The 27,867-nt window shown below is 47.4% G+C and overlaps 1 protein-coding gene across 1 annotated transcript in view; it reads left to right on the plus strand.

Moving 5' to 3' along the window:
* LOC139390933 (fibroblast growth factor receptor-like 1) overlaps nt 1-27,867 on the plus strand; it is a 48,860-nt gene that overhangs the window by 2,330 nt on the left and 18,663 nt on the right. Inside the window, exon 3 of the mRNA XM_071138333.1 lies at nt 20,970-21,242. Coding sequence (XP_070994434.1) covers nt 20,970-21,242 — 273 coding nt within the window. The remainder of the gene's footprint in view (nt 1-20,969; nt 21,243-27,867) is intronic.

Raw genomic sequence — 27,867 nt, forward strand, 5'->3', positions numbered from 1 at the left:
ACTAGTTGATTATTGTTTATATATACAGTACCAGTCAAAAGTTTGGACACACCTACTCATTCAAGGGTTTTTCTTTATTTTTTACTATTTTCTACATTGTAGTGAAGACATCCGAACTATGAAATAACACATATGGAATCATGTAGTGACCAAAAAAGTGTTAAACAAATCAAAATATATTTTAGATTCTTCAAAGTAGCCACCCTTTGCCTTGATGACAGCTTTGCACACTCTTGGCATTCTCTCAACCAGCTTCATGAGGAATGATTTTCCAACAGTCTTGAAGGAGTTCCCACATATGCTGAGCACTTGTTGGCTACTTTTCCTTCACTCTGCAGTCCAACTCATCCCAAACCATCTCAACTGGGTTGAAGTTGGGTGAATGTGGAGGCCAGGTCATCTGAGGCAGCACTCCATCGCTCTCCTTGGTCAAATAGCTCTTACACAGCCTGTAGGTGTGTTTTGGGTCATTGTCCTGTTGACAAACAAATGATAGTTCCACTAAGCGCAAACCAGATGGGATGGCGTGTCGATGCAGAATGTTGTGGAAGTCATGCTGGTTAAGTGTGCCTTGAATTCTAAATAAATCACATAAATCACCAAAGGACAGATTTCCACCGGTCTAATGTCCATTGCTATTGTTTCTTGGCCCAAGCAAGTCTGTTCTTCTTATTGGTGTCCTTTAGTAGTGTTTTTTTTTTGCAGCAATTCGACCATGAAGGCCTGATTCACGCAGTCTCCTCTGAACAGTTGATGTTGAGATGTGTCTGTTACTTGAATTCTGTGAAGCATTTATTTGGGCTGCAATCTAAGGTGCAGTTAACTCTAATCAACTTATCCTCTGCAGCAGATGTACACTACTGTTCAAAAGTCACTTAGAAATGCCCTTGTTTTTGAAAGAAATGTGTAAAAAATTGTCCATTAAAATAACATCAAATTGATCAGAAATACAGTGTAGACATTGTTAATGTTGTAAATGACTATTGTAGCTGGAAACGGCAGATTTTTTATGTAATATCTACATAGGCGTACAGAGGCCCATTATCAGCAACCATCACTCCTGTGTTCCAGTGGCACGTTGTTTTAGCTAATCCAAGTTTATAATTTTAAAAGGCTATTGATCATTAGAAAACCCTTTTGCAATTATGTTAGCACAGCATATATATATATATATATATATAACGCAACATATAAAGTATTGGTCCCATGTTTCATGAGCTAAAATAAAAGATCCCTTTGTGTGGGTGAGTGGTTTGCTGATGTCGACATTGTATGCCCCATGGTGGAGGTGGGATTATGGTATGGGCAGGCATACTACAGACAGCAAACACAATTGCATTTTATCAATGGCCATTTAAATGCACAGAAATACAGTGACGAGATCCTGAGGCCCATTGTTAGGCCCATTTTCTGTAAGCTATCTTTGACCAGCTGATGCATATCTGTATTCCCAGTCAACTGAAATCCATAGATTAGGGCCTAATGAATTTATTTACATTGACTGATTTCCTCATATGAATTTTAACTCAGTAAAGTCTTTGAAATTGTTGCATGTTGCATTTATATTGTTGTTCAATATATACATAATTTGTATTTATTTTATTTTGTTATTATTATTCATTTGTTTAACCTACAGTTGAAGTCGGAAGTGTACGTACACTTTGGTTGGAGTCATTAACTTGTTTAATGCACAAATTTCTTGTTAACAAACTATAGTTTTGGCAAGTCAGTTAGGACATCTACTTTGTGCATGACACAAGTCATTTTTCCAACAATTGTTTACAGACAGATTATTGCACTTAGAATAATTTTAACGAGATGTTAAAAACTGTCCATTGTGCCAATAGATGGAATGCACTCGCATGAGATTTGCCGTGATGTTGACAGAGTGGCATGGGAGGTTTATTTCTTAGACTGGGTTAAGATGTCAATTTTGGGACACATCCTCAGTAGTGTGCCTTCGAATCAGTGGGTGTTTCGGCCTTTAATCACTAAACACCCTCATCAAAGTTGGCCAGCTAAAGGGTGAGCAATCCTTAGCTTGTGTCCCATGCCCAATTAAGATGTCCCACAGGACTATGCAATGCAGGGGCGTCCTCTTCCCTGAGCCAGCCCTACAGCTGACCGCATACCTCATATGCCCTCAAGTTGGAGGGATCTGAATTGGGTTCTCAGGTGGGGGTGAGGGGTCATGAAGTTATAGCCCAGCAAGGGTCCTTCCGTTTGATCCAGATCCACTGGCTGCCTCTTTCAGCTGCTTGAGAAACTGCTCTGACGGTCTGCCGCAGAGCCTGTCCATGGATTCCAAGTTCTTTCAGCAACCTGATGGTGGAAGAAGCCACGAATCCTCTGCATCCCACTTCAACTGGCCAGACTTTTGCATTCCAGCCACGCTGAGTTGCGTCTGCTGCCAACTCTGTGTAACGCAGTTTCTTACGCTCGTAGGCCTCTTCAACAGAGTTTTCCCACGGGACTGTGAGCTCTATGATGTACACAGCCTTTCGTGAAGGGGACCAGAGTACCATGTCTGGTCTAAGGTTGGTAGAAGCAATCTCAGGTGGAAAAATTAGTTGCTGGCCAATATCGACAAGCATCTTCCAGTCCCAGGCCATGGCTAGGGGTCCAGTTTCTGGCTTCGTAGGAGGATACTTGGGCCTTTTCTGTCCCTCCCGGATGAATGTTGTTGTTTTGACGGGATTGCTTGTTTTTGGAGGTAATGAATGGGTTGCACTCCTCTTGGTCTCAAGTGCTGCAGCCAGGCTCTTGAGGACCTGATTGTGCCTCCAGGTGTAGCGGCCTTGTGAGAGGCTGGTCTTGCAACCTGTCATTATATGCCTGAGAGTCGCTGGAGCTGGGCAGGTCGAGTCCTCGCCATACCATTGATGTAGATTTTTTGGTGATGGAAGCACATCATAAACAGCTCTTATGATGAAGCTGATGTTGCTTGCCTCCATTTGCCAAAGCTCACTCCAGTTGATCTTTCTCCTCTCCAGGCCTTCCCACCGCGTCCATTGCCCTTGTTTAGCAAGAGAGACAGCCTTTGCACTTCTTGCAGTCTCCTCCTGTCTGCGCACCTCGTCGACCACCAGCTTCCTGCGTTCAGATGTTGTTGCCTTATGGAACGTTGGTTTGCTTGCTGCCAGGCCAAAGCCTCCTCTTCCATGCTGGATATTCCCCACAATGTCTTGGTGTCTCAGGGCTGATTTTGCTTGCTGCACAGCCTTGGATGATGTCCATTTCCGTCCAGTTTGTAGGGGAGGTGCAGCCTTGCTAATGGTCTGGTCTTTGGAGTCCTTCAATGTCATCTGAAGTCTTACTTTAGAGCACTTGTACTCCTCCGTTAGACTTGTAAGAGGTAGTTCAAGGACCCCTTTACTCAGGCATCGTGGGACACCCAGCCTTTTCTTCACGTATGAGGTAATGGTTCACTCCATCTTCTCCACTGTTGTTATTGGGACCTCATAGACGGTGAGTGGCCACATTACCCGGGGGAGAAGTCCAAACTGTAGGCACCAAAGCTTGAGCCTCCCAGGCAGTAGGGTCTTGTTGATGTTCTCAAGACCGTCGGCGATGTCCTGCCTTACTTGCTGCACTTGATCTTTATCCCAGAGGCTTTCGTTGTACCATCTACCCAGGCTCTTGATGGGTTGCTCAGACACCGTTGGTATCGGGTCATCTCCAATGCAGAACCTCACATCTTTACCCAAGAATAAACACAATAGGACCATGCAGCCGTCATACCGCTCAGGAAGGAGGCGCATTCTGTCTCTTAGAGATGACCATACTTTGGTGCGAAAAGTGTGTCACGTTCTGACCTTAGTTCCTTTATTATGTCTTTGTGTTAGTTTGGTCAGGGCGTGAGTTGGGGTGGGTTGTCTATGTTATTTTTTCTATTTTGTATTTCTGTGTTTGGCCTGGTATGGTTCTCAATCAGAGGCAGCTGTCGATCGTTGTCTCTGATTGAGAATCATACTTAGGTAGCCTGTTTTCCCCATGTTGGTTGTGGGTGATTATTTTCCCTGTCAGTGTTTGCTCCATACCGGACTGTGTCGGTTTCCATTTATTCTCTTATTCTTTTGTTTTCTGTGTTCAGTTATATTTCATTAAAATTATATTATGGACACTTACCACGCTGCGTATTGGTACGATCCTTCCTACTCCTCCTCAGAAGAGGAGGACGAAAACTGTTACAAAGTGCAAATCAATCCCAGAACAACAGCAAAGAACCTTGTGAAGATGCTGAAACCGGTACAAAAGTATCTATATCCACAGTAAAACGAGTCTTATATCAACATAACCTGAAAGGCTGCTCAGCAAGGAAGAAGCCACTGCTCCAAAACCGCCATAAAAAAGCCCAACTACGGTTTGCAACTGCACATGGGGACAAAAATTGTACTTTTTGGAGAAATGTCCTCTGGTCTGATGGAACAAAAATAGAACTGTTTGGCCATGATGGCCATCGTTATGTTTGGAGGAAAAAGGGGGGCTGCTGAAGAACACCATCCCAACCGTGAAGCACGGGGGTGGCAGCATCATGTTGTGGTGGTGCGTTGCTGCAGGAGGGACTGGTGCACTTCAGAAAATGGATGGAATCATGAGGCAGGAACATTATGTGGATATGTTGAAGCAACCTCTCAAGACATCGGTCAGGAAGGTAAAGCTTGGTCGCAAATGGGTGTTCCAAAGTTGTGGCAAAATGGCTTAAGGACAACAAAGTCAAGGTATTGGAATGGCCATCACAAAGCCCTGACCTCAATCCTATAGAAAATTTGTGGGAAGGACTGAAAAAGCATGTGCGAGCAAGGAGACCTACAAACTTGACTCAGTTACAACAGCTCTGTCAGGAGGAATGGGCCAAAATTCTAACAACTTATTGTGGGAAGCTTGTGGAAGGCTACCCAAAATGTTTGACCCAAGTTAAACAATTTAAAGGCAATGGTACCAAATACTTATTGAATGTATGTAAACTTCTAACCCACTGGGAATGTGATGAAATAAATAAAAGCTGAAATAAATCATTCTCTCTACTATTATTCTGACATTTCACATTCCTTAAATAAAGTGGTGATCCTAACTGACCTAAGACCAGGAATGTTTACTAGGATTAAATGTTGGGAATTGTGAAATACTGAGTTTAAATGTATTTGGCTAAAGTGTATGTAAACTTCTGACTTCAACTGTAATTATTCTCAGCAAATAGTTTTTTTTATTAACAATTATGTTTACTCTACTTCCAATCGCATTGAAATTTACTGTAAGGTCCAGAAAAATCCTCTCAGTGGTAAATGTGTTTAATGAATAACTGCTCACCCAGAGAGTGGCCTGCGCTGTGTTTACAGACCACGGGGCTGCACATAAATGTGGCTTTTGAAGCAACCCAGTTTTCATCAGTGGAGGAAGGAGGCTGTCAGAGAGCAAGCATGCATTTTCTTGGAGTTGCTGTGGAAACATAGAGGAACCTAAGTTTATCTCCTGCCAAGTTGAACGCCGTTAACGTATATCAAAGCAGGGCTGATGACATCTGCTGGGCTGTGTGGGTAAACCAGGGGAACAAGTGTTGCTTTATACGGAGCAGAGAGGAGCTGATGGTCTGGCCTCTGTGATCCTCTAGTCTACCCTGCTGACTCTAGTAGACTCAAGGCCACTGGCACTGACATTTCAAATCAAATTTTATTTGTCACATGCACCGAATACTGTGAAATGCTTACTTACAAGCCCTAAACTAACAATGTAATTTAAAAAATAATAAGAGTGAAGAAAAAATATTTACTAAATAAACTAGGGTAAAAAATAAAATAAAAGATCAACAATTAACGAGGCTATATACAGGGGGTACCGGTACTGAGTCAATGTGCCGGGGTACAGGTTAGTCAAGGTAATTGAGGTAATATGTACATGTAGATAGGGGTAAAGTGACTATGCATAGATAATATATAATAAATAGCGAGTAGCAGAGGCTTAAAAAAAAAGGGGGGGGGGGGGTCAATGCAAATATTCCGGGTAGCCATTTGATTGGAGGCTAGAAGCTGTTTAGAAGCTTTTTGGTGCTCCGGTACTGCTTCCCATGCGGTAGCTGAGAGAACAGTCTGTGACTTGGGTGGCTGGAGTCTTTGGCAATTTTTAGGGCTATAGAGGTCCTGGATGGCAGGAAGCTTGGCCCCAGTGATGTACTTGGCCATACACACTACCCTCTGTAGCTCCTTGCGGTCTGGGCCGAGAATTTGCCATACCAGACAGTGATGCAACCATGCTCTTGATGTTGCAGCTATATAACCTTTTGAGGATCTGAGGACCCATGCCAAATCTTTTCAGTCTCCTGAAGGAGAATAGGTGTTTTCGTGCCCTCTTCACGGCGTGTATGGACCATGATAGTTTGTTGGTGATGGGGACACCAAGGAACTTGAAACTCTCAACCTGCTCCACTACAGCTCCGTCAATGAGAATGGGGGCGGGCTCGGCCCTCCTTTTCCTGTCGTCCACGATATCCCCAGAATTGCGCTGTTGGTCTGGCCTCTGTGATCCTCTAGTCTACCCTGCTGACTCCGGGTCATTGGCACTGACATGTTACCAGAATGTCAGGAAATAAAAACTAAATTCAGGAAACAACAAGCACAGTCCAAAGTGAATGATTATTGTTTGTTTAATTTGAAGCAACATTACATTTTGTATTTCATTATATCTCATTGGATGGGTATGGCCTATTTGAATTCCCTTTGGATATTAATGTTGAAATGAATTGACTAAATGTTGATTTGAGTGTCAATATTAGGTATAAGGATTTGACTGTTTTTAAACCTTTTTATTCAGTTCAGTATGACACCTGTGATATGTTTCTGAAGTTGACATACCTTCCTTACTGTAGAATTCTCACTATTGTGTCTCAGGGTTTAAGTGTGATATCATCATCCAGGTGGGCTCTGACTAAAGCTACCTGATGACATTCAGAGAGAGACTGCTGGGCTCTGACTAAAGCTACCTGATGACATTCAGAGAGAGACTGCTGGGCTCTGACTAAAGCTACCTTATGACATTCAGAGAGAGAGGCCACCACAAGACTGCTGGGCAAATCAGATCTTGACCTTATTCTGTGGATTAGTCAGTCCATTGTTATCTCTGTTGATCCTTGTGTCTGTTCACTGCACTCCTCTCACTGTGTGTGTGTGTGTGTGTGTGTGTGTGTGTGTGTGTGTGTGTGTGTGTGTGTGTGTGTGTGTGTGTGTGTGTGTGTGTGTGTGTGTGTGTGTGTGTGTGTGTGTGTGTGTGTGTGTGTGTGTGTGTGTGTGTGTGTGTGTGTGTGTGTGTGTGTGTGTGTGTGTGTGTGTGCTGTAATGGGTGGGTGGGTGGTAAAAGGGAAAACACTCTGTGTTGTCGTTGGATTGCTCCTTTCCTTTCTGCCTTGTCTGAGTCATCCTAGGAATGTCATGTCAGAGCCCAGGATGTTGGGAAACGTGTGTGTCTCTCTGGCAGTATAGAGAGAGGTGCTGTGAGGGAGGTTTGGAACGGGAACAGGTTCTTTGTAATGTACTGGTTTTGATCCAGGTGAGGGATGTAGCCTATTGGGTTTTGTCTCCGTTATGTATTGTCCCTTGCTGGCCTGATATACAAATACCTCTTGTTATTCTGGTGGGTCAGATCAAGAGTTCACAATCTTCATTTCATTGACATTTTCTACAGTGTCATGCATTCAAGTATTTGTAAGTATCTTTCCACAAGAGAGAGTTTGGTGTTTTTGAAGGGCTTCTACTTTTGTGTATGAGTGTGCTTGACATAACTGTTATCATGCAGTGTTCACAGTTTCACCATGTGGGTTTAATCCAAAATTCAGTTTTCCCTTGTTCACAGTATGAATCCTCCACTAATCATAGTTATGACTCCCGAGACTGAGCAGGGCTCACGAAAGGAAGTCCAGGCAACATGTATGCCATTGACCGCAGAGAAAAACCAAGTCCATGCTGGCTGGCCCTCAATGAATGAAGAATGATGCTGCAGGAGCAGGCACATCACTGGGTGGGCTAGCATAGGCACGCTCCACACACCAGCCAGCGAAGATAAAGTGTGAACACAGCCAGGTTGTGGAATGTTCTTGTTCCTCCTCTCCCTGGTGCGTCGAGAGTTCCTGTTTCTCACTGGCTCTTTGTGGTGTCTGGATTGGAAAGAAGTAGCCCACATTGACCCCCAGACACTAAGGCTCTAGCTAGCCTATCTGCCACTGCCAGCCCAACCCAGCTCAGTGCCCCGATGCTCAGCCACTCTCACCCAGCGTCCATGGCTCTGTGCCGGCTATCACAGCTCCAGGACCAGCCAGCCATCTGCCGGACCGACATGTTCAGATGGGCTTGGAGATTGCTGGCTCTGAGCTGATTTAAAGCTCCAAGTCAACCAGACCGTACCCAAAGCTAATAAATAGGAAGTTGTTTAATTAGTACTTCCACTCAGCGGTACAGAACTCTGAAGAAACGGTTTCTTTCTCCGACGCAGTGAAAGTCATGTTTGTTCTTTTTCCTTTTTGTTGTCTTGGACATACATCAAAGAACCTCTCAATCTGAAAATGATTTTGAGGAGTGTAGTTGGTGTTAAATGAGACATAGTAACATGCTGCATACTGCTCAGTGTCAGTGAGGGAGTGTTTGTGCCATGGCCTCTCCTCCCAGAGACCTCACAGCACAACAGGGCCTTCTGGCCAATCAAGGCCCCTAAACAACCTTGTAACAATGTAATGAATAAATAGGAGATCGGATTCAGCTGATAGGCACACAGCCAGGCTGCTGATTATACAAGCTCTGCTGAGCTATGGGGACTGACTGGAGCCACGGGGGACTGACTGGAGCCACGGGGGACTGACTGGAGCCACGGGGGACTGACTGGAGCCACGGGGGACTGACTGGAGCCACGGGGGACTGACTGGAGCCACGGGGGACTGACTGGAGCCACGGGGGACTGACTGGAGCAAGGGGACTGACTGGAGCAAGGGGACTGACTGGAGCCACGGGGGACTGACTGGAGCCACGGGGGACTGACTGGAGCCACGGGGGACTGACTGGAGCCACGGGGACTGACTGGGGACTGAATGAGGCCATGGGGACTGACTGGCACCATGGGGACTGACTGGGGACTGAATGAGGCGATGGGGACTGGGGATTGGACTGGCCTCTTTAGCCTCTGATGGCCAGCAGCGTAGTCTGGTACAAATCCACTTGTCAGGAGGGTGGAGGATGGATTGAACCCTGGACTTAAGTTTCTTTAAGTTTCCTGGTTACAACTTGTTTAGAAATAAACACTTAAGGCCTCATATCCCAGTATGTTTGAGGTACGTTAGAAGGATTGCAGGCGGCTGCAAACTTGTCTTTTAAAACTGATTATTGTAATACTATCTGTTTTGAGTCCACACTGTTCTGTCCATTCTCTTATGGTATTTCCCCTATCTTCAGAATATCTTCCATGTTCATCTCTTGCCTGATCCATCTGAGTGCTATTTGCTAGTACCTCTTCCAGCTGGCTGTCTGATTATGTGCAGGGTCCTGTTTGAAGGTGTGCACACAGTTAAACAGTATCAGGTGCCGTCTGGGCTTCGCATCGACGACCTGACAGTGTCTGAAGACACAAACAAGAGCTGTAGCCAGAGCTGGCTCTCCTCTGACTGCTGTCCTGCTGCCCTATCTTGCTACTCTGTTCTGCTGCTCTGTCCCTAACAGAGCGGAGGTCCAGTCTCATCCTGTAGACAGCCTGAAGACACAGGTAATGCGGAGGGATACCAGGAGGGCTTGGTGTGCCAGGAGAATGACTGATGTCAGCCAGGATATAATGTAGTGCTAATGTTACTGATGTTTTTAGATTATGACTCATGGGTCAAGCTTAGAAGACAACTGAGTTTTTGTCAATTGTGTAGATGAAGGAAACTCAGACCATTACTGTGGACCTATTGAAGCCTGTTGTCCACCAAGATGACCCTGCTAAAGGCCAATATGTCAGGTATTATACACTTAACACACACATGATCCCATTCAGAGTTAACACAAGCCCACCTTTCTCATATTGCGGTTATTTTTACATTCTCTTTTAATTTTTGGCCTGGAAACGGACAGCTTGGCTTATGCTCCTGACTGTGTTCTCTGGCTCCATAAAGCTAGTGCTCCGTAGAGCTAGTGCTCCGTACAGCTAGTGCTCCGTAGAGCTAGTGCTCCGTACAGCTAGTGCTCCGTACAGCTAGTGCTCCGTACAGCTAGTGCTCCGTACAGCTAGTGCTCCGTACAGCTAGTGCTCCGTACAGCTAGTGCTCCGTACAGCTAGTGCTCCGTACAGCTAGTGCTCCGTACAGCTAGTAATCCGTACAGCTAGTGCTCCGTACAGCTAGTGCTCCGTACAGCTAGTGCTCGTTAACCAACACATTTTCATTAGGGAGAAGCCTTCTTATTAGATTGGAACATGATGTTCATTGTGGCAGATCTCACAGTGAGTGAAGCACACACCAATGTGTTAACGTCCGGCTCTTACCAGTCCACATGAATTCAGCTTGCCAAACCCCATATTGTATATCTCACTCCATCTTTTTTCAATTCCACAGGAGAATTGTTTTGAAGTAGGTCCCAGTTTTCTTTGTTGTTGTGATCGCCGTTAAGCGTGCACACTTAAAACAAGTCTGTGGTGTTTCGCGTGAGGGGAAAGGAACTTAACGTAAACAAGCCAGTTAATGAGTTGCATTTGGTTTGAAGCATATTGCTCAAGCATGGCTATTTGAGAAGTGTTGGTATTTATAGAAGAGACATTAAAACACGAAGGAAGGAGAGCGGCTGGTGTTCAAACATTCCCTGGTTTAGATGAAGGCCCCCACTCTGCTGGAGGTCAGTGAGGTGTCAACCTGAGTGTGCCCTGGGTGTGCTCTTTACCTGCCTGAGCCCGAAGCTGCACTGTTTGCACAGGTGGGAGAGGGTACCTTGGAGTGAATGAGAGATTGGAAAGCCACTGTCATCCCTCCCTCCATTGTTCACTCCATTCCCGTGGATTTAGCTTGTCGGAGCAGCGCACTGGTACAAGACCAGGCCGAGTGTTCGTCACGACCAATTTGTTCTCATGTGGGGCCCCTCCTCCTAATGGAAGCTTGCTTTGTGGCAGTCTCTTTGTCCCATGGTAAAGGTGGGATTACACAGCATTTAACCAGGAGGATTACAGGAGCCTACCAACCAGCACCACTCCTCATAGCCCTACAATCTAGGCTTTTAAAATGTCACAGAACAGACGCTGTGAATATGCCCATTCTGTGCGTTTGTCCCATTGACTCAGGGCGGCTTCTCTGTAGAATCCTGTGGTTTTCTCAGAACACCAACATTCCAGGCATTTAGAACCTGTGGCTCAACGGAAGGGCCTCCTTAATGGCTTTCATCCCTACTCTGCTGCTTCACCCATTCAATGGCAGCTAGAGCCCACTACTGCCTGGCCCTGGTTCAATGCCGTAGGTCACACAATGTTATGGGACTAAGCAGCACAGTGCTAATGAAAGGCTCCCCTGATGAAAGAGAGAGAGAGGGAGCGCCCACCCGGCCCCCCTGATGAATGAGAGAGGGGGAGCGCCCACCCGGCCCCCCTGGGGAGAGAGGGAGCGCCCACCCGGCCCCCCTGATGAGAGAGAGGGAGCGCCCACCCGGCTCCCCTGATGAGAGAGGGGGAGAGAGGGAGCGCCCACCCGGCTCCCCTGATGAGAGAGGGGGAGAGAGGGAGCGCCCACCCGGCTCCCTTGATGAGAGAGGGGGAGAGAGGGAGCGCACACCCGGCCTCCCTGATGAAAGAGAGAGAGGGAACGCCCACCCGGCCCCCCTGATGAGAGAGAGGAAGCGCCCACCCGGCCCCCCTGATGAAAGAGAGAGGGTGAGCGCCCACCCGGCTCCCCAGATGAAAGAAAGAGAGGGAGCGCCCACCCGGCCCCCCTGATGAGAGAGGGGGAGCCCCCACCCAGCTCCCCTGATGAGAGAGAGAGGGTGTGCCCACCCGTCTCCCCTGATGAAAGAGAGAGGGGGAGCGACCACCCGGCTCCCCTGATGAGAGAGAGAGAGGGAGCGCCCAACCGGCTCCCCTGATGAAAGAGAGAGAGGGAGCGCCCACCCGGCTCCCCTGATGAGAGGGAGCGCCCACCCGCCCCCCCTGATGAAAGAGAGAGAGAAGGGCCCATCTGGCCCCCCTGATGAGAGAGAGGGAGCGCCCACCCAGCCCCCTGATGAGAGAGAGGGAGCGCCCACCCGGCTCCCCAGATGAAAGAAAGAGAGGGAGCGCCCACCCGGCCCCCCTGATGAGAGAGAGAGGGTGCGCCCACCCGTCTCCCCTGATGAAAGAGAGAGAGAGGGAGCGCCCACCCGGCCCTCCTGATGAAAGAGAGAGGGGGAGCGCCCACCTGGCCCTCCTGATGAAAGAGAAAGAGGGAGCGCCCATCTGGCCCCCCTGATGAGAGAGAGGGAGCGCCCACCCAGCCCCCTGATGAGAGAGAGGGAGCGCCCACCCGGCTCCCCAGATGAAAGAAAGAGAGGGAGCGCCCACCCGGCCCCCCTGATGAGAGAGAGAGGGTGCGCCCACCCGTCTCCCCTGATGAAAGAGAGAGAGAGGGAGCGCCCACCCGGCCCTCCTGATGAAAGAGAGAGGGGGAGCGCCCACCTGGCCCTCCTGATGAAAGAGAAAGAGGGAGCGCCCACCCGGCTCCCCTGATGAGAGAGGGGGAGCGCCCACCCGGCCCCCCTGATGAGAGAGGGGGAGCGCCCACCCGGCTCCCCTGATGAGAGAGGGGGAGCGCCCACCCAGCTCCCCTGATGAAAGAAAGAGAGGGAGCGCCCACCCGGCCCCCCTGATGAAAGAAAGAGAGGGAACGCCCACCCGGCCCCCCTGATGAGAGAGGGGGAGCGCCCACCCGGCTCCACTGATGAAAGAAAGAGAGGGAGCGCCCACCCAGCTCCCCTGATGAGAGAGAGAGGGTGTGCCCACCCGTCTCCCCTGATGAAAGAGAGAGAGAGGGAGCGCCCACCTGGCCCTCCTGATGAAAGAGAGAGAGGGAGCGCCCACCCGGCTCCCCTGATGAGAGAGGGGGAGCGCCCACTCGGCCCCCCTGATGAAAGAGAGAGGGAGCGCCCACCCGGCTCCCCTGATGAAGGAGAGAGAGAGAGGGAGCGCCCATCCGGCCACACTGTGATCCTACAGCAGCTGCAGGTTTGTGTAAAGCAGTAGTGGTCTGGCCCTCCCTGGCCCTATGCTACACGCTCTTGTCTGGGTGAATGTTATGCAGCCCTCCCTCCCTGCGCTCCCTGCCCTGCCCTCCCTGCCTTGCCCTCCCTGCCTGCCTACCTTGCCCTCCCTGCCCTCCCTTCTCTCCCTGCCTAGTCCTCCCTGCTCTCCATTCCATGCCCTCCCTTCCTGCCTGCCTACCTTGCCCTCCTTGCCCTCCCTGCCCTCCCCTCTCTCCCTGCCCTCCTCTCTCTCCCTGCCTAGTCCTCCCTGCCCTCACCTCACTCCCTGCCTAGTCCTCCCTGCCCTCCATGCTCTGCCCTCCATCCCTCCCTCCCTGACCTCTCTCCCTGCCTTCCATGCCCTGCCCTCCGTTCCTACCCTCCCTGCCTTGCCCTGTGCAACACAGGGTGCTTGTTATCCAAGCTACCCTGCCCTTCCTCCCTCCCTGCCTTGCCCTCCCTCCCTGCCCTGCCCTCTCTACCTAGTCTGATCTGGCACGCACATCACGCAGTGACAGACAGACCAGCAGCCTCAGCGGTAGCAAGCTGTGTCTGTGAGACACAGCTGAACATGTAAACATTAAATACTGTGTCGAGCCAGAGTCAAACCAGGATTAGGAGCCTGGCATGAGACCCTAGCTGTCTGTCGGTGTGGACTGTTGACACAAAGGGTTGTGTTTAATAAGCAGGTGCTCATTACTTCTGATGGGGCCGGCATTCTACAACATTACCCAGAATCCCTGTGGAGCTGTGGCTCTGTTTATGAGGGCAAAATTGGCGCATTGTTGCCCTTCCCTGTGGTCTGAGATGCTGGTGGTCCACCCTGTGTGAACAGATACATGTAGTCCCATACCACCTCAACTGGGTGACTACAGGCCAGGGCTGTGGGTTGGGTCCTCTTACCTTCATAACATTGTGCCCAGATCTGATAGGAAACAACACAGCTATGGAACCTGAGCCTCCAGGCTTCAGACAAAGTGTGTAGATAGATGGAGCACCCAGTCCCCATCACTCCCTCCTCTGACTCACATGAATTCCATTCACGCTGAAAGGAGAGAAGGACATTTACATCTGCTCCAGTGAGTGTGTTAGGACCGGTGGTATGGAGAGGGGAGTCAGAGGTGGGTACATCATTGCCCCCATGCCCATACTACACAATCACACACCCACCTCCACACATGGGCCTGATGTCAGGGCGAACAGATCAGGCCTTGTGCCCTTGCCAGCTTCTGCCATGGTGGAGGTGGAGCGGGCATAGCATTTGCTCCAACATGCCAGAGCTAAAAAGAGGCAGACACTCGACGTCACCCTCCAGAAATGTAAAATGGTCTGAATTTAAGGAATGACCAGGTTTCTGTGTGTTTTTCTATGAAGGTAGGGGAGCGAGTGTTCTTCCAAGATTCCAAGACTGAGTTCTATGGTGTCTGTCTGAGAGACAGCTGGAGGGTTGGATGGGCTCTAGTGGGGTGAGATGGACGGAGAGGGAACCAAGGAAAGCCAGCGTAATGACAGACACACACTCTACTGTCCATTTACAGCCACGGTTGTAGCACTATAGTCAACTCCAGCTTGTCTCAAAACACCTCTAGGTGGAATGTTGGAAGAGACTGAGTAAAATAATGCTGAAGTGACCTGCCCATGAAATCATCATGGGATTGAGATGATGTCTTGGATGTGCAGAGTTACACTGAACAAAAGCATAAACACAACATGTAAAGTGTTGGTCCCGAGTTTCATTAGCTGAAATAAAAGATCACAGAAATGTTCCAAATGCACAAAAAGCTTATTGCTCTAAAATGTTGGGCACAAATTTATTTACATTCCTGTTAGTGAGCATTTCTCCTTTTGCCAAGACAATCCATCCACCTGACATGTGTGGTATATCAAGAAGCTTATTAAACAGCATGATCATTACACAGGTGCACCTTGTGCCCGGGGTAATAAAAGGCCACTCTAAAATGTGCAGTTTTGTCACACAACACAATGCCACAGATGTTTCAAGTGTGAAATTGGCATGCTGACTGCAGGAATGTCCACCAGAGCTGTTGCCAGATAATTGAATATTCATTTCTCTACCATAAGCCACCTCCAAAGTGGTTTTAGAGAATTTGGCAATATGTCCAACTGGCCTCACAACCCCAGACCACGTGTAACCACGTCAGCCCAGGACCTCAACATCTGGCTTTTTCACCTGCGGGATCGTCTGAGACCAGCCACCTGAACAGCTGATGAAACTGTGGGTTTGCACAACCAAATAATTTCTGCACCAACTGCCAAAAACTGTCTCAGGGAAGCTCATCTGCATGCTCATCGTCCTCACCAGGGTCGTGACCTGACTGCAGTTCAGCGTCGTAACCGACTTCAGTGGGCAAATGCTCACCTTCGATGGCCACTGGCAGGCTGGAGAAGTGTGCTCTTCACGGATGAATCCCGGTTTCAACTGTACTGGGCAGATGGCAGACTGTGTGTATGGCGTCATGTGGGCGAGCGGTTTGCTGATGTCAACGTTGTGAACAGAGTGCCCCATGGTGGCGGTGGGGTTATGGTATGGGCAGGTATAAGCTATGGACTAAGAACACAATTGCATTTTTATCGATGACAATTTGAATGCACAGAGATATCGTGACGAGATCCTGAGGCCCATTGTCCTGCCATTCATCCGCCACCATCACCTCATGTTTCAGCATGATACAGCCCCATGTTGCAAGGATCTGTACACAGTTCTTCCATGGCCTGCATACTCACAAGACATGTCACCCATTGAGCATGTTTCGGATGCTCTGGATTGACGTGTACGATAGCGTGTTCCAGTTCCCGCCAATATCCAGCAACTTTGCAAAGCCATTGAAGAGGAGTGGGACAACATTCCACAGGCCACAATCAACAGCACGATCAACTCTATGCGAAGGAGATGTGTTGCGCTGCATGAGGCAAATACTGACTGGTTTTCTGATCCACGCCCCTACTTTATTTTTAAGGTATCTGTGACCAATAGATGCATATCTGTATTCACGGTCATGTGAAATCCATAGATTAGGGCCTAATGAATTGATTTAAATGGACTTGATTTCCTCATATGGACCATAAAATCAGTAAAATCTTTGAAATTGTTGCATGTTGCGTTTATATTTTTGTTCAGTGTAATTGATGAAGTGTTGTGTGGCTCCTAGGATGACAGGATGGATTAGTACCTAGCTGCTCCTCTATAGACTAACAGCTGGACCTGGGACAGCACAGGAGAGGACGGGGGAACCCTTTTTATAGACATAAACAAGATTTAAGGGAAGGCAGAAGACACAAGGATGAGGGTTTTCAGGATGTAGGGAGTATTCAGGTAGATGTCACTCAAATGAGAAAGGGAGTGAGTAATGAGAGTGAGTAATGGGAAAAAGAGATGGGACCATACCATTATAAATAGCCTGACCAAGAATTTGCCTAAGTAATGGGCCAAAGTTATTAGATATGAAGGTAGCAGGCCTGCATGCAGGAATGACTACTAATGAGGAGTTGACTGACTGGGTGTTTGATTGAGGAGTGGGAGTGACAGACACCGGGGTGAACCAGAGGTAGACGGGGATTGTTTACCTAGCTCTGTTGACCAAGCCCTCTTATTGTTGTCTTTGACTCATTTTCCTATACATTACCATGTCACGCATCAGGCCAACGGTGTAATCTCTCACCAGTGATCTGGAACCTGATTTTCACACACTAGACCGAGACCTGGCTCTGTTTGGTCTAACCGTCCTATCAGTGAAGGCAAACATTACATTAGGCCTCTCTGCCTAGCCCCCCCACCCCCCACCCCCCCCATGCCAGGATATGGGCACAGAGATGAGCAGGGTTGCTCTCTGAATGAGAAGAGATTAAACTCAAGATGGATGGCACCTTGGCAGGAACTCGTTTAAAGGCTGCCTATCTTCTGCCTGATAACATTGTATCTGCACTGTGGTGTTTGACTTCTCTCCTCGAAAGCTGCTCATACTTGCGATGTCTCTTCTTATGAATCCAGCTATAATGGTATGGTCCACCAGTCTGTCTGGACACCACCCCAGAAGAGCTTCTTTCAACATGATCTTTTGATGAGCTGTCCTTTGAAGGAAGTTATTGCAGTGCTCTCCCTTGTTCTAGTCTGAAGGACACATGTTCAGTAGTCCTTCGCGATGAGCATGTGGCGATCTGCATGTCTCCATTCTACTCTACTCACATCAACAAGCAGGTTCCTCCAATATCTTCATTCCAATCTCTCTCTCTCTCTCTCTCTCACTCTCTTTCTCTCGCTCTCTCTCCTGCCTCTCTTGCTCTCTCTTGCTCTCACTCGCTCGCTCTCTCTCTTTCTCTGTTTCTCTCTATCTATCTCTCCCACTCATCTCAAAGCCCTGCTACTTCCTTAACCATAATAATTTATCCAGGCAGAGCGCTGTCGAGGTCCGTTTGAAGCTCTCCGTATGACACCAGCCCAGCTCCTTCCTCCTGACTCTGGTGAGGCCGCCCCAGCTTCAAAGCTCCTCTGGGGCTGCGGCTCGGGGGCGGCCTCCCTTTCCCATAAATCCTCCCTGAAATCAAAAACCCCTATCAAAATGTCTAAAACAGAGTGGGCCACGAGAGTACAAGCACAGTGGAGCTTTAAAGTGATCCCTGGTTATCCATAGGTTAGGTGACTTCCTTCTGTCTTACACAGATTAAATGTCTTGGCTGGTTCCAGCTGTTTTGGATTCTGCTGCACTGAAATCCCTCTGACAACCAGACCAGTAACAGTTTCACCACTGCACTGAGGACGTCATGTCTTTCCTCTTTGTTTTTATTGATGTTGTTACCTGTCTGGATCAATAGGATTCATAGGCCTTCATTCCTAATGGTGGAAGTAGGAATGTTGTTTGCTGTAGGTTGTGGCACTGGGAGGTCTGTCTGTCAGGATGTCCCGTCTGCTGATGGAGTATCACTCTCAGCTCAACAGCAACTTGAATTTTAAAAAACACTGAATGGGGAAGACATTCAAACTTAACAAGACAAATTAGGAAAAAAGGCTGACATTAATTTCAGATCAATGCTGCTATACATCTGTGTGCGTGTGTGTGTGCGTATGTGTGTCTGTGTATGTATGATTGTGCACGTGTGTGTGCATGTGTCACTCCCTGTTTCTACCACACTTGGCCCTCCCTGTCATTGCAGGGTTCAGAAGGCAGGTGTAGGACTTGGTGGGATCTACCAGGTAGGGTGTTTATTGCGCTTCAATAGGGAGGAGGAAGGCTGTTTATGTTGTTTCCAGAGCTGGAGCATGGGTCTAGGAGCATGGGTCTAGGAGCATGGGTCTAGGAGCATGGGTCGAGGAGCATGGGCCTAGGAGCATGGGCCTAGGAGCATGGGCCTAGGAGCATGGGCCTAGGAGCATGGGTCGAGCATGGGTCGAGGAGCATGGGCCGAGGAGCATGGGCCTAGGAGCATGGGCCTAGGAGCATGGGCCTAGGAGCAGGGGTCTAGGAAAGAGCTGCCTCTATAGAGCCAATGGTCAGTCAGGTACCTCTCTGTCTCAGTCCAGCTGGAGCATCTCAACAAGACTACATCTCCTACTGCAGGATTTCTCAACAGGTGGTTTTAGCAGCAGCAGCAGGTGTGTGTGTGTGTGTGTGTGTGTGTGTGTGTGTGTGTGTGTGTGTGTGTGTGTGTGTGTGTGTGTGTGTGTGTGTGTGTGTGTGTGTGTGTGTGTGTGTGTGTGTGTGTGTGTGTGTGTGTGTGTGTGTGTGTGTGTGTGTGTGTGTGTGTGTGTGTGTGTGTGTGTGTGTGTGTGTGTGTGTGTGTGTGTGTGTGTGTGTGTGTCCCAACCTGACTGACAGACTCCCTCTACTCTCCTCCTCCTCTTCTGTCTTTTATTCCACCTCTCCCCGGTTGTGTGTGATTGTGAGCAAGCTCTTGGATCAGATCGGGGAGAAGGAAGGCTCTTTACTTCAGCCTCCTGGTCTCACTCTCATCTGGTGCTGCCTGATTTATTGGCAGCCAGGCTGTTTCAATGAGGCCACCCAGATATTGCCAGGCTGTTTCACTATTTCAACTAACAATACTAAGTCATATCTTGCCATTTTCCCAGTAAGGTGAATTAGTGGTTAATGTAATGATTTGTTTATGACAGAATGCTGTGTTAACATTCAAACCTGCTGATATAGGTCTTTATGGTCAACCTTTTGTTCTATTCGTGGAGACAGGGGAATTTTGATTCCATACTTGGTGCAGTGAAACCGTCTCGGTCTAACATTCTGGAATGTGCTGTAATTTAATTCCGTCTCCAAAACAATCTTTACTTTTTTCTGCTGCTTTTTCTTCTGGCACTTTCCTGGATGGCAACCAGTAGACTCCAGGTGAAAACACTTCACTCCTACACATAGATGTGTAGTGCAGAGAGAGAGAAAGGGAGAGAGAGAGAAATCATTTTTCAATTTCCATAATCTTGGCAGTTCTCACAGCAGCTGCTGGTACAGTTACAGGATGTGACAGTACCAGGCATGAATGAGCACTGCCGTCCAACACACACATAACCGGGCTCCAGTTCTGAGGCAGCGCAGGAGGGCCAGAGGAAATGGACCCCGGAGCTCTCATGGGAGTCTCAGAGCGCTGAACGAACAGGATGAAAAGAACGTTGTGCACGCAAGGACCGAAAGAAGGCAAGAAATTCCCAACTTCCCCGAAGTTGCCCCTCGCTCTTCTTGAGAAGGGTTATGTTTTTGAGTGGACTTTGGGTGGACCCAAGTTGGTTTGTTTTGCTGATTGGAATGTTCCCTTGGGGTAGCCTGACCCAGTTCTATACAGGCCTTCTCACACAGGGCCTATCTGTGTTTGTGGGTCTGGACACGTACAGTTTATGGTGTGGAGTGGTGACACAGGGCCCCCCTCAGAATCAGACAGACGCGGCAGGCCAGTGTTAGTTAGGGGGAAGCAGGTCTCTGGTCTGCCTTTGTAATTCCATTTTATTTTCCATGGTTCGTCTGGCTCACCGGCCCAAGGTCAGTTGACCCTGTGTTGCCAGCGGCAACAGAACAAATCAAATGTTTCATGTGATAGACGGAGTCAGTAAAACATCTTTGTGTGTTTTGAATTAAGCAGCAAATGAAGTGTACAGTACTGGCTATTCTTGAATGGTGGAATTATATTCAGTTGATATAAATGACTTAGCCCTCAAATACACAAGGCCCATTGATACAATAACATGGAAATGGAATGGAAAGTTGTGTGAAATATGAAAGGAAACTATGCTATGAAACGTTGATTAATGTGCACTGTCCCTCTAAAAATAAAATACACTCAAACAATCCCCAATGTATGAATAGAGCAGCTTGTCCAGCTTCATAGCAAATGGAGCATGATTCAACCATGGATCCTGTCCACTGCAGGCTACTGTATAATACCCATGAGCAGAACTTTACTATGTCTTACCAGATGCCCAGGTCTGGCGAATAACTCTGATGAATAAGTCCAAAAAGTATTAGCTGTAAACTGATAGGTAAATGATTAAGTTTGTTTGATCAAGTTGTTGTGGAGTATAATCACAATCAGCCAATCAATCAAATGTATTTTAAAAAGCTATTTTTACATCAGCAGTTGTCAAAGTGCTTTACAGCTACTCAGCCTAAAACCCCAAAGAGCAAGCAATGCAGAGACAGAAGCCCAGTGCATCCAATATGACACAGGGTTTATATTTAGAAAGGAAAACTGTAGAGAAAAAAATATTTTGTGGAACTGAACAATGACCGTACTCTGCCAATCTCTCTCTGCTCCTTCCAGGTCCACCGTGGGTGAGTCGTCAGGTGGAGGAGCGTCAGACGGCCAGGCTGGGGCGGACGGTGCGGCTTGCGTGCCCCGTAGAGGGTGACCCTCCTCCCCTGGTGCTGTGGGTGAAGGATGGGCGTAACGTCCACCCGGGCTGGAGCCGCTACCGGGTGCTGAAAAAGAGCCTGAAGATCAAAGAGGTGGAGCTGGGGGACGCCGGGGTTTACATGTGCCGCGTCACCAACGGCTTCGGAAGTATCACTCTCAACTACACCCTCATCGTCATGGGTAAGGCCAGGGAGGGGCTGACTTCATCCCTAGTCAGTGCACACCCTTGTAATGCATACACATACTGTAAATACAAATATTACATACACACGTCATGCTTTATGTTCCAATTATCTTCAACTCCTTTAACTCCTTTCATATCAAACCTCAGGAGAACATTACAGAACCCCAGCAGCTTCTCTGTCACGTTTCATATCAAACCTCAGGAGAACATTACAGAACCCCAGCAGATCCTCTGTCAGGTTTCATATCAAACCTCAGGAGAACATTACAGAACCCCAGCAACTTCTCTGTCACGTTTCATATCAAACCTCAGGAGAACATTACAGAACCCCAGCAGATCCTCTGTCAGGTTTCATATCAAACCTCAGGAAAACATTACAGAACCCCAGCAGATACTCTGTCAGGTTTCATATCAAACCTCAGGAGAACATTACAGAACCCCAGCAGATCCTCTGTCAGGTTTCATATCAAACCTCAGGAGAACATTACAGAACCCCAGCAGATCCTCTGTCAGGTTTCATATCAAACCTCAGGAGAACATTACAGAACCCCAGCAGATCCTCTGTCAGGTTTCATATCAAACCTCAGGAGAACATTACAGAACCCCAGCAGATCCTCTGTCAGGTTTCATATCAAACCTCAGGAGAACATTACAGAACCCCAGCAGATCCTCTGTCAGGTTTCATATCAAACCTCAGGAGAACATTACAGAACCCCAGCAGCCTCTCTGTCACGTTTCATATCAAACCTCAGGAGAACATTACAGAACCCCAGCAGATCCTCTGTCAGGTTTCATATCAAACCTCAGGAGAACATTACAGAACCCCAGCAGATCCTCTGTCAGGTTTCATATCAAACCTCAAGAGAACAAAGAGCTTCTTTACGTGCTTCTCCTGTCACACTGCACCCAGGTACTTGTTTCTAGTGCCGGTAACTTCATCCAGTGTTCCTTATTTTATATGCACTGTTGGGGGGTTTCACCCCCCTCTGACACAATGAGAAATTCATTTAAGAACGAATTCAGTAAGGGAGTATATGGCGTGTGTGTCAGTGTGTGAGGTTGGAAGGTGATTAGAGGGGGTGGGGGAGGGTGTAGAGGGTTGTGGGAGGTGCACCACTAGATGACCTGCACCACTAGATGACCTGTAACACTAGATGGATGACCTGTAACACTAGATGACCTGTAACACTAGATGACCTGCACCACTAGATGACCTGCACCACTAGATTACCTGCACCACTAGATGACCTGTAACACTAGATGGATGACCTGTAGCACTAGATGGATGACCTGTAACACTAGATGGATGACCTGTAACACTAGATGGATGACCTGTAACACTATATGGATGACCTGTAACACTAGATAGATGACCTGTAACACTAGATGACCTGCACCACTAGATGACCTGCACCGCTAGATTCATTTAAGAACGAATTCAGTAAGGGAGTATATGGCGTGTGTGTCAGTGTGTGAGGTTGGAAGGTGATTAGAGGGGGTGGGGGAGGGTGTAGAGGGTTGTGGGAGGTGCACCACTAGATGACCTGCAACACTAGATGACCTGCAACACTAGATGACCTGTAACACTAGATGACCTGCACCACTAGATGACCTGCACCACTAGATGACCTGCACCACTAGATGACCTGCACCACTAGATGACCTGCAACACTAGATGACCTGCAACACTAGATGACCTGCACCACTAGATGACCTGCACCACTAGATGACCTGTAACACTAGATGGATGACCTGTAACACTATATGGATGACCTGTAACACTATATGGATGACCTGTAACACTAGATGGATGACCTGCAACACTAGATGACCTGCAACACTAGATGACCTGCACCACTAGATGACCTGCACCACTAGATGACCTGCACCACTAGATGACCTGCACCACTAGATGGATGACCTGTAACACTAGATGGATGACCTGTAACACTAGATGGGTGACCTGTAACACTATATGGATGACCTGTAACACTATATGGATGACCTGCACCACTAGATGACCTGCACCACTAGATGACCTGCACCACTAGATGACCTGCACCACTAGATGACCTGTAACACTAGATGGATGACCTGTAGCACTAGATGGATGACCTGTAACACTAGATGGATGACCTGTAACACTAGATGGATGACCTGTAACACTAGATGGATGACCTGTAACACTAGATGGATGACCTGTAACACTAGATGGATGACCTGTAACACTAGATGGATGACCTGTAACACTAGATGGATGACCTGTAACACTAGATGACCTGCACCACTAGATGACCTGCACCGCTAGATGACCTGCACCACTAGATGACCTGTTGCCTGCACCACTAGATTACATGTTGCCTGCACCACTAGATGACCTGCACCACTAGACGTCCTGAAGCTTGCATCACTATAAATCTGCTCTGGTCCAGTGATGATGAAAGGCTCTGAGTGACGAGCGGCGCAAGCACAGATAAGGATAGCAGCCACTGTGTGTGTGTGTGTGTGTGTGTGTGTGTGTGTGTGTGTGTGTGTGTGTGTGTGTGTGTGTGTGTGTGTGTGTGTGTGTGTGTGTGTGTGTGTGTGTGTGTGTGTGTGTGTGTGTGTGTGTGTGTGTGTGTGTGTGTGTGTGTGTGTGTGTGTGTGTGTGTGTACGAACGTACAGTGGGGCAAAAAAGTATTTAGTCAGCCACCAATTGTGCAAGTTCTCCCACTTAAAAAGATGAGAGAGGCCTGCCATTTTCATCATAGGTACACTTCAACTATGACAGACAAAATGAGGGGAAAAAATCCAGAAAATCACATTGTAGGAATTTTAATGAATTTATTTGCAAATTATGGTGGAAAATAAGTATTTGGTCACCTTCAAACAAGCAAGATTCTGGCTCTCACAGACCTTCTTTAAGAGGCTCTTCTGTCCTCCACTTGTTACCTGTATTGATGGCACCTGTTTGAACTTGTTATCAGTATAAAAGACACCTGTCCACAACCTCAAACAGTCACACTCCAAACTCCACTATGGCCAAGAACAAAGGGCTGTCAAAGGACACCAGAAACAAAATTGTAGACCTGCACCAGGCTGGGAAGACTAAATCTGCAATAGGTAAGCAGCTTGGTTTGAAGAAATAAACTGTGGAAGCAATTATTAGGAAATGGAAGACATACAAGACCACTGATAATCTCCCTCGATCTGGGGCTCCACGCAAGATCTCACCCCGTGGGTTCAAAATGATCACAAGAACGGTGAGCAAAAATCCCAGAACCACACGGGGGGGATCTAGTGAATGACCTGCAGAGAGCTGGGACCAAAGTAACAAAGCCTACCATCAGCAAGGGCATTGAAGATGAAACGTGGCTGGGTCTTTCAGCATGACAATGATCCCAAACACACCGCCCGGGCAATGAGGGAGTGGCTTCGTAAGAAGCATTTCAAGGTCCTGGAGTGGCCTAGCCAGTCCAGATCTCAACCCCATATAAAATCATTGGAGGGAGTTGAAAGTCCGTGTTGCCCAGCAACAGCCCCAAAACATCACTGCTCTAGAGGAGATCTGCATGGATGAATGGGCCAAAATACCAGCAACAGTGTGTGAAAACCTTGTGAAGACTTACAGAAAACATTTGACCTCTGTCATTGCCAACAAAGGGTATATAACAAAGTATTGAGAAACGTTTGTTATTGACCAAATACTTATTTTCCACCATAATTTGCAAATAAATTCATACAATGTGATTTTCTGGATTTAATTTCTAATTTTGTCTGTCATAGCTGAAGTGTACCTATGATGAAAATTACAGGCCTCTCTCATCTTTTTAAGTGGGAGAACTTGCGTGTGTGTGTGTGTGTGTGTGTGTGTGTGTGTGTGTGTGTGTGTGTGTGTGTGTGTGTGTGTGTGTGTGTGTGTGTGTGTGTGTGTGTGTGTGTGTGTGTGTGTGTGTGTGTGTGTGTGTGTGTGTGTGTGTGTGTGTGTGTGTGTGTGTGTGTGTGTGTGTGTGTGTGTGTGTGTGTGTGTGTGTGTGAGAGAGAGAGAGAGAGATGGAGGGTTAATGACTGAGATGGTTGAACTGGCCCTGGTCAACCTCTGCGGACCTCGTCCCCTGTGTCCACCTCATCATGTTGGAGCTCTGAGCAGGGCCTCCCTCCCTCATCCCTCCAGCCTCTCTGCGTGGGGAGTGAAGGTAGCATGCTGCTTTCCTGTTTGGTCCCTGGGAGGGAGTAATGTGGAACTGAGTTATAGTGCCCTGGCTCCCCCTGGGACTGTGCTGAAGTCTTACTGAAGTCATTAATTAACAATGGCCTCAAAACAGCCCTTGAACAAAACAAGGGCTACAACGCTGAATGCACACAGGTTGCATCATTACAGTACATTTTACGTGGTCTTCACAATCCATGTGCCGCATCACAACAAAAAGAATCACGCTACATATTAGCAATTTCTTCGGTGGTTTGTCTACTTCCGTGTCTGATACCGCACGGCAAAGCAACGCACAAGTTGGAAAAGCCCAACGCACACGACACACTGCACACAGTGCCACGCACCGCAACCTAGTCCAGCTGATGAGTCGCAGCGGTGCAGATTGCCGGCCAATGAAATTAATGGACTTCTGCCAGAACGCATACAGTTTGACGCAACAGGTGTGCACAAGGCTGAACTCAGAGGTAAACTATATGTAGAAGTACAGGGACTCAGGGCCATTTATGAAGGGGCTGATGATGGCTTATACTGGTTGTGAGTATATGAGACAAAGCAGAGGATGTGATGTTGCCAAATTGGATCTGTTGGATTAAGTTTAAACAGGGTATAAATATCTCTAGTGATCCCTCCGAGGCCCCTGACTTGATCCATTCAGGTCCTCCCCCGCAGCAGAAACGCTATGCAGATGTACAGTACGAGTCGGTGTCCCCCCCAAAAATTGTGTGAAACTAATCAAAATATATTTTATATTTGAGATTCTTCAAAGTAGCCACCCTTTGCCTTGATGACAGCTTTGCACACTCTTGGCATTCCCTCAACCAGCTTCACCTGGAATGCTTTTCCAACAGTATTGAAGGAGTTCCCATATATGCTGAGTACTTGTTGGCTGCTTTTCCTTCACTCTGCGGTCCAACTCATCCCAAACCACCTCAATTGGGTTGAGGTCGGGTAATTGTGGAGGCCAGGTCATCTGATTCAGCACTCCATCACTCTCCTTCTTGGTCAAATAGCCTTTAAATAGCCTAGAGGTGTATTGGGTCATTGTCCTGTTGAAAAACAAATTATAGTCCCACTGTGCGCAAACCAGAGGGATGGTGTATCGCTGCAGAATGCTGTGGTAGCCATGCTGGTTAAGTGTGCCTTGAATTCTAAATAAATCACAGACAGTGTCACCAGCAAAGCACCATCACACCACCTCCTCCATGCTTCACGGTGGGAACCCCACATGCGGAGATAATAATTTACGTATGTCCCAACTACCAATAAAACATAACCATAAACATTACCATCAAAACCTATTTATTTAACTGACTTGCTGTGCTGATTTGTTGTTCATCTGTTCAGTCATTTCATTCTCAACTAGGATTGCTATGGAACGCCGTTTGGGTCTTTGCGTGCCAAAAAAGATACACATCAAATAACACTATTTGACATGTCAAATAAGCTTGTTGACCAATCAGAACCTGAATATGACTGCACGTCACATAATAATTTAACACGTTCATACACTTTTACGTAGTTATTACACATTGATTACACTATCACTCGTATTTCATATGTCACAAAGATTCATCGATAAGTATGCTATGATGCTGGTAAAGTTGCTCGCGCACCTACAGTGCTGGTCATAAAAAAAAGCTAGCCAAAATTTTTCTTCCCCAAAAACATAGCAAACGACAATCTGTTTCAGTAACTATAGTTAGCTAGCTAACTATATAGCTAGGTGTCATCATATAAAATAACCCTAATTTATAAGACAGTTCTTATTTGATTAATGGTGGTCGGACCCATCTATGTGAAGCTAGCCGCAATAAGGATTAGCCACAATAGTGGACTTTGCGGTTAGCCTTCAAAATAAAAGTATGTCAATTCTACTATTTGTATGCATTTGCATCACTGTCAATGACATACGTTTATTTTGAAGGCAAACCGCAAATTCCACTATTGTGCCTAATCCTTATTGTGGCTAGCTTCATAACACAACCCGTTCCAGTAGAGCCTCACTAGCCAGATGAAGCTCGCTGGCTGTGGAAAGCCGTTTGGGTCTTTTCATGTCAAAAAAGATACACGTCAAATAACACTATTTGACGTATCAAATAAGCTTGTTGACCAATCAGGAGCTGAATATGACTGCACATCACATAATAATTTAATGCGTTCATACATTTTTTATGTAGTTTTTGCACATTGATTACAATATCACTTCTATTTCATATGTCACAACGATTAATCGATAAGTATCGCTATGATGCTGGTAAAGTTGTCTCACACACCTGCCCTTCCCCAAGCTCTGGACAGTAAAAAAGTTAGCTAGCTGATTGATTTGATGCAAACAATGTTCTTCCCCAAAAACACAGCAAAACGACAAGTTGTATTGGTGCTAGCTAAAGCTAGTTAAATATCAAATAAGTTGCGGTAGGCTGGTTGT

Source organism: Oncorhynchus clarkii, chromosome 31, assembly GCF_045791955.1.
Source record: "Oncorhynchus clarkii lewisi isolate Uvic-CL-2024 chromosome 31, UVic_Ocla_1.0, whole genome shotgun sequence".
Classification (NCBI taxonomy): domain Eukaryota; kingdom Metazoa; phylum Chordata; class Actinopteri; order Salmoniformes; family Salmonidae; genus Oncorhynchus; species Oncorhynchus clarkii.